This window comes from Pelecanus crispus, chromosome 2 (assembly GCF_030463565.1).
Source record: "Pelecanus crispus isolate bPelCri1 chromosome 2, bPelCri1.pri, whole genome shotgun sequence".
Classification (NCBI taxonomy): domain Eukaryota; kingdom Metazoa; phylum Chordata; class Aves; order Pelecaniformes; family Pelecanidae; genus Pelecanus; species Pelecanus crispus.
This window is the reverse complement of record NC_134644.1, coordinates 137,879,288-137,891,963: the sequence shown is the minus strand read 5'-3', so window position 1 is coordinate 137,891,963 and position 12,676 is coordinate 137,879,288. Positions and strand designations below refer to the sequence as shown.

General features: G+C 39.5%; 1 protein-coding gene across 1 annotated transcript in view; it reads left to right on the top strand.

Moving 5' to 3' along the window:
* The window catches only part of SLCO5A1 (solute carrier organic anion transporter family member 5A1), a 77,159-nt gene that overhangs the window by 43,306 nt on the left and 21,177 nt on the right, over positions 1-12,676 (top strand). The window contains exons 4-5 of the mRNA XM_075706093.1: positions 7,675-7,839; positions 12,355-12,553. Of these exons, the coding sequence (XP_075562208.1) occupies positions 7,675-7,839; positions 12,355-12,553 (364 nt within the window). The remainder of the gene's footprint in view (positions 1-7,674; positions 7,840-12,354; positions 12,554-12,676) is intronic.

Sequence of the window (12,676 nt, the reverse complement as noted above, 5' to 3'; positions counted from 1 at the left end):
CCCTCATAGAATAAAGTGCTCTTTTAAAATATAGGTGAAACAAGTAAAAAGAATTCTGGTATGTGAGTTCGATAATATGCATGCATTGCGGTAAGTTAATTGAGAAAGAGTATTTGTTTCATACACCTTTCCTGCCTATTTTGTACTGTGTTTTCAGAAGGCTAGGACAAATGAAACCTATGCTAATTTTGAAACAAGAAGAGGTCAAAAGATTGACAAGTAATAGAGATTTTTATTTTATTAAGGAAGTAAACCATTAATGTGAAAACTAACAGTAAGTAGTAATCACTGATAAAATACTGTGGGAAGAAGGGCAGTGTTATTAAGAATTAATTAATGTGAAGCATATACATTTGACAGTATAGGCGTAACAGTGTCATAATATTGAATAGTATAGGACAAGAATGAATGTGCCTTAATGCCGTTGTGTTGTCAATGCTATTGTGTCCTCCTTGAATTCCATGGTACGAATGCTGGTTGTGCCATTTTGTGGTACCCTGAAGAATGCAATGGGACTAGGAGAAACCATGAACTGTCATTTGTACCATTAGATGTAATCTGAACTCAAAACTTTAAGTGTTTATTTGTTGACATGAACAGTAGTGTTACTTTTTCATTGGATATCAGTCTAGGATATAATGACTGGTAGATTTTTTTAATGACACATTTATGATTACTCTTTATATTGAGTAGGCAAGGCTTAGCAAAACCAGTGTGCTGGTTTTAAACTAAAACCACTGTAGTTTTAAGTAATGTTTGCCCACATGCATATTGATTTGCTCTACATTGCATTTACATTTGTACTCTCAGGGTACCTAAAGTTACTGTTAATTTCTATGGAAGTAAAGAAAAAACAGGAGACCAGAATTTGCTTGCGGTGATTTTATTAGCTTAGAAAACAGCATCTTAATCGAGGCACAGAGCAAGCGAAGTAAACCTGCAATATCAGATCTTTCAGAACTATGTTCTCCCTTTGCTTGCAAAGTAGCTAAAAAAATGGTGGAGAAGCAAGAAAAGTATGTTGTCTACTTCCTTCTTTGAAGACTCTCTATTCCCCATATTTGTGAGTCCCCGTACATAATGTTTTCTCCTAAATCTATAAAGCTAGTTGTGGGGTTTTTTTGGCCTTCAAGCCTACTGACCTCTGATTAGCAAAAGTAGTTCAGGGCTACTTCTGTCAAGGTTTTCTCACTAACTTAGGGAAGTGGGAAAGGGGAGTTCAGTCTTTGCTTGTCCCCTTCCTAATCATTGCAGGCAGTGTCACAGGAGAGGGACTGCTTCATCCTGTGGGTGTGCCTGGAAAACATACAGGTATTCAGACAAACTCTGCATGTGCGGGTTCTCTGTTTCTGTACATAATTTCACCTTCCAGACCATGTTGAGTCACTACAGGCACAGCAGGTACACAGAAGACAAGTATACTCTTAGGAGAATGTTTCCTAGTACTTTTTTTCGCAGAAATGAAAACAACTGTGTGTCTCGTTTTAGCGTGGTTTTTTTATATCTGCCTAAATGTGTACCATACCTTCTACAAAATCCTGTATTAATATATTAGCGGAGCCACCAAATTAGAGCTTCTCTTGAGGAGAAACTTCACCACATGGAACAGTGAAAAGCAGCATTGTATTCCACATGTCAGAAGATACCAAGCGAGTCGAGATAACACAGAAAAAAGTGTTTTGCTGTAAGCTGATAATAGCTTTCCCATTAGGTGTCATTTACCCTAGCAAAAAGGGCCTGCAGCAGGAATGCACTATCATTTAATTATTTTTCAAGTTTAAGTGGGCTTTATGGAATGAGGTCATGCCTCAAGCTTCTCAGTTGAGGTAATTTTGTTTATAATGGGAAGGAAAAAAGGATCACATGAGTCTAAGTCATTTACCATTGCTTCTTCTGAGATGCAACGTACATTTTATACTTCCCGTTGAATTTCAGGGCTTCATCTGTTTATAGCACGGCGGGCAGAAACTCCATTTAGGCAGTAGCCGGGAGACTGATGATTTAGTAGGTCACATCTTCTGTTCTGCACTAATAAATACCAGTGATGTCGTAGTCTGCCATGACAGAGGTCAGTGCCATTAAATCTGTAAAATCCATGCAGCTTTGGTAAGGAAACTCTCAGGGAAGAAGCTGGCTGTTCTGATCTTCTGATATGATGTTGTACCTGGGAAGTCTGGCAAAATGATTCTTGTCCTGCTGTAACTTGTCCTAGTGTCATGTAAGTTGGGTCTCTAGATGAATGAAAAGGAATTGAAAAGGCATGACAGGAGAGGGCCGGGGTCCTTTTTCTGGCAATGGCCACCAGTGAAGAAATAAACCAAAACTGCCTCTGGCTGCAAGTAGCCTCCAACTTCAGTGATGTGAGCTTTATTTTGGCCCATGGTAGAGCTGGGATCAGACATAAATACAGATACATCTTTTCTTTTTCTCATGTTTTGAGATGCAAGGGCTTGTAATTCAGTGTTTTCCTATTTATGTTGCAAGTAAACAACATGAGAGGGAGATTGCTTCTGAGGCAGGTATCGGAAGTATTGAATAAAAAATGAAATAGGTCACAGGAGGAAGAAAATTGGATGTAGTTTATTGGGAGAAATAGTAGTGTAGATAACATGAGCTAGAGGAGATTCATGATGAAGAAGCCACGGTTCAATCCCATACATGCAGATAAATCATGAACCCGAGCAGACAAAACCACTGTTTTCATTTATTACGTGGATACCCTTAGGATTTTGTACCATGGAAATTGTATCTGTAGTCCCTTTTACGTACCACTATAATGAAACTTACTGTGCAATTGAATCAAGGAGCAGTGTGAAGACAGCAAATGTATATATTACCTAAAAGGTACCGATCTAATCTGAAGGGTGTTAATTAATTACACGTATTTTGTAGTCTTTGGGGTTTTTTTTTTAACATTTTGAGTTTTGTCTCTATGTACAGCCCTTTCTTAAATGTCGAATGTTCCTGTCTGCCTTCTCACGCCTGCCAGCTGTCGTATGCCCTTCCCAGTCAGTCCCTGCTGGGGACTGAGGCAGGATAATAACGCTTGTCAGGGCATCAGCAAAGGTAAAAGAAACTCCTGAGGAGCTCATGGCTGTAGGGTAGGCCCACCGCAGTGCTTCCCCAAGGATCCGGACTGGAGTTTCTGCGGTACCTGAAGATTAGTTGGCAGGGATCGGAAGAGGAAGAGGCGGCAGTGGTCTGTGTGCGGAGGCGCTTGGTGAGCCCTGTAAATGTCAGAGAGTTCAGCAGACTGTGGGCTGGAGATCCTGCTGTGCCACTGACCTTGAGAGAGTCACTCCCCCCCTCGCCCTTTCTTAGGCCATCTTGAAGAGCTCAAAATAGAAAAGGTTGGCATGGCCCCGTGCAGTGGTGAGCAGTGTTAGCTGCAGCCTCGAGGAGCTGCTCTAAATCAAGTTCACAAAAGTAATAATCAGATCAAACGTGCTCTGAACCTCCCTACTCTTAATGCGATATTAGGGGCTGTTCAACGATCTGGCCACCACCCAGCTACTTAAGGCATGTCCTGAAAATGCTTGAGCGGTTGAGTTGAATGAAGTTGTTTAACTGGTGTGTGAGTAGATAATGAAATGAAATACATGGCAAAATATTTTTCCAGAATTTAGTGATTAGCTCCATGCAGAATATATTTAAAGTAGTTGTGTGTGACTGAAAATGCTCATTTTCATTCTGGTAAACAAACCAGAAATTCTGTCTCAAATCTTGGCTCTCCTTTGTACTGTGTGAGAGCAGAAGCTGCCCCTGAGACCTTGGTGTGGAGGCAGCCTCCTTCAAAGCTTCAGACTTGGATAGTGCTGTCCAGGCTTGGAGCACCAGCAGAAAGGAGGTCCTTTGGCTAATATCTGGGTGACCCTTACAAGGCGTCACCCTTACAAGGGGCTTCGCTGATTGACTACAAGAGGACAGTGCTGTAGACTGGGATAGTTTATTCCCCTGGTTGTATTCATTGCACCACCTTGGGCTAGATGCACAGGAACAGAGATAAAAGAAAATATATTAAACTATGAAAAAGGAGGTGAAGTCAGAATTATTTTGAGTTTTTTTGAAATTCTGTTTACAGTGCTTTAAGAGTTTTTCTTGGAGCAGTATTTACAAATGTTTGTATTGCTTGCAGATTTTTCTTATGCTTTTCCCTTACCTTGAATTAAGCAGTGGTCCAGCACACTAGTGAAAGAAAATGAATACTGACTAGAGAAAAAATACTGTCAAACACCATGAAGGGAAGAAAATTGCCAGTAGACTAGCAAACCAGTCCAGCAAGGCAGGTTTCAATTTACTCTTAGTTACACGTTAGGTTATTAAAAAAAAAAAAGATGAGGATGTTTAAGATTTGAATTACTGCACAGAAGAGTAAACATGTTTGCAGCCATACTAGAAGATCATTTCAGTTTTAGGAACGTAATTGATAGATATTTATTTGTTCAAATGGCAGAATGAGGGAAACTGCAAGTTCCCATGGGTTTGTTTCTCATGCACACTTGCAAAAACAAGAGATGTTTTTTGAAGACCTCCTAAAGATCCGATCCTGACAGGTTTAATAAGGGTCTTGAAATCAAAGCCTAGGCCTATGGCTAGTGACACAAAACTAATGTGGCATTGAAGTGTTTTAATTACATGATTGATTAGGTAGTGCGAAGGATCCTTAAAGTTTTTAGCATTCTTGCTTTTTAGTAGAATTAGTGTGGTTGAAAGATATGAGATACTTATAGTGCCTTTTTATTGTAGGTTTTTAAATTCAGAAGTGTAATACAGATTCTGTCACACAGGATCAGTCTATAATCATAGGAGGAAATCAGGGAAAACCTAATTCTGAATATATATTTTTATTTGCAAATTTCTTACTATATAGGGACTTTTCCTTGTATGCCAGACAGTTGCTCTTTATAAGTCACAAAGAGCTTCAACCCTCAGCTGCTCCAGGTGATATGTATTAGTGCAGCATGAAGGAATAATCTCTGTTTTATTTCATGCCAAAAATTACAGTAATCAGCAGAGCTGTTCCTGAAGAATCCTTCACACAGGTGTAAGAGAACTTGAGCTTATTCTAAGACACTGAGTTTTATCTATTTATCATTAGAAATCCAATTTGAAAATACTAATTAGTTTTGAAATTAATAATGACCTTTAGACTGAGTGCTCAGATGAGATCCAAGTAGGAGTCAACAGGAAGTACAGCTCTATATCCGAACACCAGAGCAAAATGTTTAACTCTGCAGTTCTTTACCTAATTAGTTCTTCACTCTCTTTAGATCAAAAATTCTAAACCAGACATTTTCCTGAAGCTCAGTTTTACCAGGAAGACGTAAACTTTACCAGGTATTAAGGTATTTGGACCAGGCCCTTTAAAATAATGGATTTAGCAAAGATCTTGGACTCAGCCCTTGGCCAAGGACTTCCAGTTCATTTCTACAAAGAGCACTTAGTTCATCATCCTAATAAAATGGTATTTCTCTTTGTCCAGTCTTCTGAAAGTTACTATCTTACTGTTTTCTTCCACATGTTTTCAGTACAGGCGAGCAACTGCCACCAAATAGCTCAGTTTCTAGCAGGACCGATCCTGGCTCCCCCCCTTTTTGTTTCCTGACTCCTTCCTCACAGCGGCAGCAGCACAGTTGTAACCGCTTGCTCCTGTTGCAGGGGGAGAAGCACTCAATCCTGCGCCTTGTCCCTGGGGAAATCCTGCTACAGCTGCCCCACTGCAACCCTTGTGGCAGCCGTTTTCTTAAACTGCGTCATCTAGCCCCATGAGAGGCTTTGCAAAAGCTGGGTTAGAGCATCTTGGCTCTTGCCCTCTGGTTTCTTTTTGCATCTAAGCCCCCATCAGCTAACCAAAGCCAACCCAAGCCAACCCAAAAATAGACACAAAGCCAAAGCTGATGAGGTTTGAGGGCTGACATCTGATGGTATTTTAGATACTTCATTTTTTTCTCGCTTTCATTTCCTTTTGAACAATGAGATAAATTTTGATCAGCTGTATTTTGAACATGCAGCATATTTGCCAATAAATACTGATACTGTTTTATCTTTGTACTTGCTACTGTAATGTAGTTTCTGAACATGTACAGTTGCATTACAGTTTCCATATATTCATGTTGATATGATATGGTCTCATAGTCCTGTTATCTTGTTTCTTTCTGTTCTTCTATTGCAAACTGTGCCACATTTTTTTTTTAGAAAAAGCTGTAGGTGGTAAAAACACATTAAGATTCAAATATATGAGTGCTTCTTAATATGATTTATTCATTACTTATTTCCACCAAATTTTATATTTAGCATTTAATATGTTTCTTCATAGAGGTAGCAAGAGAGCATTTGACTGCATTAAAATTATAAACCCTGTACTCATAATGAATTCAGTACAAATTTTGACAACTGGCATAAGCTAAGGCTGGATGCAGTCAGACAACTTAGGTGCTAATTTGCAGCCTGACAAGTTTTGACATGACAAGTGTCTAAATTCTGTTTGCTTTTATACAGATAACCTACTGGAGTCAGTGGAGAAAGTGAGGTAGATTTTTGACTTGACAACTTTTAACATCAATAAAGTTCTCACTCAGGAGTCCTTACTAAACATGTTGTATTTCTAATGGGCGCTCTTGTCATTGAATTCAATGGGCTTTGATTCAAGCAGTGTTCAATTTCTGTATGAAGTGAAAAGCAAATGAAAAAACCCAAGGCATAGCAGGTTAGATATAATACTTGAACAGAAAATCTGATCTTGGTAGAAGCCCCAAGGAAAAAAAAAGCATGTTTAAAATCATGCCATCTAATCTGAAAAAATTAAGTCTTGACTACTGTTATCATCATCTTATGATGATAATTTACCATCACTACAGGACTGAATTAAAAGTATTTAAGTGTTTCTTTCAACTACAGTGCTGAATTTCCTGGGGTTTTGGTATTTGATTTGAGGACAATTGCAACATCTATGAATACTTTTTCAATTTAAGTTAATGATGTGCTCTCATTTTTAATTGATTGTTTTATCCCTTCTGAGAATATTAAATGAGTTGTATGTAAGGTATGTTGAGATTCATTGATATCATTGACTTCAGATTTCAGTATGCTTTGTCTGCCTCTATTGTAAATACTTTTAAATCATGTAGAAAAATGTTTAATTAACAATCTTTTGGTTCCCTTTTCGAATTATAGTATTATTATCCCAACTTTCCAAGCATGGTCCTTGAAGCAGAGGGTTACAGGGGGAGTACGTGATCTGTTTTCCTCCTGTGGAGTGCAAAGCTCAGTACTGTCAGTTCAGCAGTGTGATATGCGTTATGTCCTAGAAAATTTCAAAATAAGACGACAGAATAATGCCAAAATCACTACATTTTACTGCTGTTTTTCTTTCCTTCATAGTGTTACTGTGTAGACCCTGTTGCTTCAGGTGGTTTTGTTAAAACAGACCTCAGTTGTGTTTGTGAAAAGTGGGACTGCAGCCCTGGGGCAATGCAGTGAGATAGGGTAAGAGCAGACAGTGAAGACTGCAATCCCAAATATGCACTCTCTCTTCCGCTTAGCAAATGTAGCCAGATGCTAGCAAGCCATTATTGCCAGTCCATCTCAAAGAAAATTGATTTGTTTTGTTTCAGTTTGCTTTTGTTTCTTGCTCATTATTTATAACTTTCCTTTGTCATTTTTGTCATTTTATAGAGCTTCCAAGAGCAGCTGTCAGGATCTTAAGCAACATGACATTCCTTTTTGTGAGTTTGTCATACACAGCTGAGAGTGCTATTGTCACAGCTTTTATTACCTTCATTCCCAAGTTCATCGAGTCACAGTTTGGCATCCCAGCTTCCAATGCCAGCATCTACACTGGTAAGGCATTGCCACATAGTGTAACATTGAAAGGGTTGGTGTTCTTTGACTAATGAAATGAATCAATACAGGAATGAATCAAAAACATGCTTGTTAGAACAGGTGGTTGGATCCAGCTTTGTGCATTTGGTTAGATATTCAGGCCATTTTTTGCTGTATGCGTTTAGTAAAATGTGAACCCATTTGCGTTTTTTTACATAAGCCTAGACAGACATTTTCTAATATGTTAATGGTCTTCAAGGGGGAAAATAGCAATAAAAACAAGCTAGAAAACCCATCGGTTTTACTGTGATTTGTGTGCCTTAAAAGATATTCTCAAACTGTTCTTACTTTCTGTGAATTTTGCTTCCTCTTTGATCTTTAAAATATCCTAATCTTTCTTTTTTCCCCAGTGACAAGTTGTTTATCTGTCCCATCCTTCAGTTATCTCTCCCCTCCGGGCGGGTGGTCTTCTGCCTATTTACTTATTAACATTGAGTGCACAACGATCTAGTCTAGCCAGGAGAGCTGCCCAAATCCTCTCCCACTTGGAGGTCTGAGGCCCTTCTTTTGCTGGTGTGGCACTTCCCCTGCTGCCATGGCAATGTGCAGCAAAGTCCAACTTCTAACAGAGCTACAAACCACAAAATTTTAAGCTTCGTACTGGTCAGTGGGAGGGAGAGATGGGGACTTCCCTAGGGAAAGAGGCCAAAATGTTGTGCAAAATTGGGGCCCATGTCATGCAGATCATCTCCCTTCTCTCCTAGCTGCATCAAAGACACTTGTCTCAACGCCTCTTTCTTCTTTTGCACTTACAAGCATCTTTTCTGCCTTCTCTATAGTGCTTCCCATATAGAATAGCTGCTGATTGCTAGACAGGTTAGTTCTTTGCTCCCCCATACTTCCAGATATTGTGCCTGAGAAGGAGTGATGGAGTGGATAGTGAGTTGTGGGAACAGGGGTGAAGTATAGGGTGAAGCTGCCCAGGGGCATCAGTCAAGGAAAAGACAAAAGGTGGTAGAAGAAAGAGAGACAAAGACACAGAGACCTCTCATGGGAATCATTTGTCACCTGCAGTGGCTGGAAGAAACGTGAGGAGTCTTTCTAGGGTGCTGGGGGGAAACATCAGAGAAGCACCACGTGGTGACTTCTGTGTTTGAAAGCTTGCTGGGATGAGATTTTCTTCAGGGCATGATATCCCTATGTTCTGTATATAAGGAGGAAACATTAATTGACAGGACTGTGATTCTATCTGAAGCTTAGGGTAGCTACACATGCACAGGAGGTTTGCTGTAATGAGTCTTGATGGGATTGCTACTCTGTAACTTGCTTCATTCTCTGGGTAAACCAGAAACATTCTTGCCAGACAAAAAATTCAACAGACAGTACATTAAAAGAGGAAAAAATTATGTGACCCTATCCAGGGTGTGAAGCTATTAACATCTGTTGTTTTCCCTGTTACAAATAGCTTGATAAAGACTATTATAATGAACCAGAAGAAGATGATGAAATAACTCAGGCTGGATGTGCAACATGGACAAGTGAGCACTACTTCCACAACCCCAGCTCCTAAACTTAGCATTAAAGTCAACAGTTGTTATTAGTTTTATAAATTCTTTTTGTAGGAAAAATGGGAAAAGGAAACTTGGAGATTGTGTATTAGATTGCTCTGGCTAATCTAGTAAAAGACATGTCCAGTTTGCAAACTTCTAGTTAGCAAAAGGAGGACTTACATGTTACTTATATTACTACATACATCATATGTACATCGCCAGCTGAGTACATGTGCTTGATGAATTTGTCCATGTGACTGATGTAAATTTTTTATTTGTCATTTTCTGTCTCAATCATAAGCAGTGATTCTTTAATTAAGTCTCAGTTTGTTTCTATTTTTAAGCAAACCTCACACTAATCATCAGCAAAAACGTCATGTGCTAAACTTCATGTCTTGAACTTGTGCAGCATGTGCTGCAGTCTTGTCTTGTTTGGAATTTTTTTTGTGTGCAGAGCAGGTGGCATTCAGCCTTCAGGCTTTCTCAAGTCCAGAAAAAATGGACTTTGACTCTAGGTTACAGATAGATCTCAGACAAATCCAGGTTAATCTTTCAGGTGCTTTGCTAGCATATTTACCTGTGAGAAAGAGAGTTACAACTGAAATAATTTGTAATTGGAAGAACTGCACACTATATATTACAGAGCACTGCTCTGGTGACTTCTGCTAAAATGGTTACAAACAGATTGGATCTACCTTTAGTTTTAGAAAATGTGTAATATGTATCTCAGACAGAATTGGTTTGAAAATCTCCATGGTATTCCCTTAGTGTAGCCTGCTTAGCAGATATTGCAGTTCTCTGTTCCCAGATTATTAGTAGCTGTTACGATCATCTTTTGCCGCTGTGAAAAGCCTCAAGTGCTGCAGCATCCTGACAACAGCAAAAAGGACAAAGCTTGAAAATTGCTGACTGAAAGGCAATATTGCCTCAGAGCACTGGACCCAGGAGCGTATTTGGCACATGTACAATTCCTGTAAGCCAAACTGTCATTACAAAATGAAGGAGAGTGCAGTGTGATGGCTTAGTATCACATCTTAAGCTTTATTCCTCTAAATGCCTTTGAAAAAGAAGAATGCATGTCCTAATTAGATGTACATGCTTTGCTTTGCCCTGGAAGCTCGTCTGGAAGTGCACTGTAGTAGCTGTGTTTCTTTGACAGTACATCACTTCTGATTTCACGTCCCCTGCAGAAAGAGAGGGGCATAAGGATAAAGAGTTTGTACTTGGGGCAAACAAACCTGTCAGGCTTCCTGACATATGGGAGGGAATGAGTACTTCTCTCTACTGCCTTCACCACAAACAGCAAAATCTGCTCCTGCCCTTCCAGTTCCTCCCAGAGAGAGAGTTTTTCCATCTTCATCTTCAGTTTGCATGGAGGAATTGGTCTTTATACTTCTTCTGTGTAGGCTTTCCTTTGCCTTTCCATCCTCCTGAATGAGAGTGAGCCTTGGCAGACAATTTGTTCATGTTTGTCTCCTCATTTTTTATGTTCTGATCTTCATGATGTGGCAGAGGATGGATGAAAACAGCAGCGCAGTATAACTCACAGTCTGCCTTTCGTGTGGATGTGGGCTTCTCTGACACAGATTGTCACAGAGCAGGGCATGCCTGGTAGACATAGATGGCTGATTTTTTCACCCAGAGCGAACATTTTCAGTGCAAGCGAAAGGATTTGCATTATTTCTTTCCCTCGTTCATATTCAGCCATTGAAAGTGAGAGATATAACAGCTCAAGAGAGATAACAGCTTTGAACTTTGTGAAAATCATTTAATTCTTCTAGAAGGACTTATACATTTAAATTCTGCTCTTATGAGAAAGACTGGGTTTGAGTCTGTGAAGGGTTATTATTAAGAATCTTCCTCATGAAATTACATTTTATTTTATAATGCCGTTAGTGATGGCGGTATAAGTAAGGCGGCAACTATTATTACCTCTTATTTTTACTTTCACCATCTCAACATTTTGATAAATATAATGTCCCCTTCACCTTTAGACAAATTAGCAAAGGATGAGAATGCTTTGCAATAATATTAAGGATATTTGCAAGTGATAGTATTACTGGCTTCTTTAAAAAGAAGACCAATATCTTTAAGAATTTGGATTATGAAGGTTAGCTCCTTCTCCTTAGATGCAGCTGCCAAAGGTTGTTCAAATTCCGTATTTATGTGGAATGCGTGTTTATTAGCAAAAACCTTATTTAAAGACCTTCTCACATGGCAGTGAGAAGTAAAATCCAAGGAAGGCTAAGAAGTGCAAGACATTCACTGACAACACCACCTCAGGCCCTGGGGAGTGAGGACAGCCCGGTGACATGTTGCTGAACTGCCACCTTGTAACTGCAGCAGCAGAGCGACATAAATTTCATAGGCATGTCTTTTGTGTCTTAAAATTAGCCTAATACTAATTCTAGTGTCTTAATTTCTTTCATCGTGTTTGATCAGTTTGCTCTCCATGTGGCTGCGCTGAGATGAATGGGGCTGCTGATGTAGGAAAGAGCTATTCAACTTGAGTATCGTATCCAGAAGGCAGAATTTGCAGCCAGGCTCATGCATGCACTCCCAGGTGTGCAAGCTTCTGGGGGCCTGCCTGGGATTAACACTTGTGCTTCCCTGGAATTTATTATGCGAGTAGGAAGAGGAAGCTTTGTGTCCAAATCTGGATTTCTTCAAATTTTCAGTAATTGAACTGGAGCAATGTGTATCCCTTCTCCCCATTCTAAAATAAATACAATGCAATGTTTCTGCTTGTGAGTACAATAGTTCTCTTATAGTGCTTTGGCTGCTGGTAATATCATAAGGAGGCTTTTATTAATTCTTTGACAACACTCCAGAGGCTTGAAAAGTCTGACTCAGTTTGCTAACAGACAATAGAGATCTTAGTACAGCATTTGCAGTCGTCTAATTAGGGAATGAAACCAATATTTATGTTTTATTCCATTTCTGTAAGTCCTGTTTTAATGTTGCTTGAATTTCTTCCTGGCAGGTGTGATTATTGTCCCGAGTGCTGGTGTTGGTATTGTCCTAGGCGGCTACATTATAAAAAAACTGAAACTTGGTGCGAGAGAGTCTGCAAAGTTGGCTATGATCTGCAGTGGTGTATCTCTGCTGTGCTTTTCAACTCTCTTCATTGTTGGATGTGAAAGCATTAATCTAGGGGGAATAAATATACCTTACACAACTGGGTAAGTATCTTGGAATCATCTGTGGCAAAACCAGCTTTTTCCAATAAGCCTGATAAAGAAATGTAAAAAATGGTGATGGCTGATGTACTGAAGAAGCCACATGTTCAAATGAGAATTCGGTGA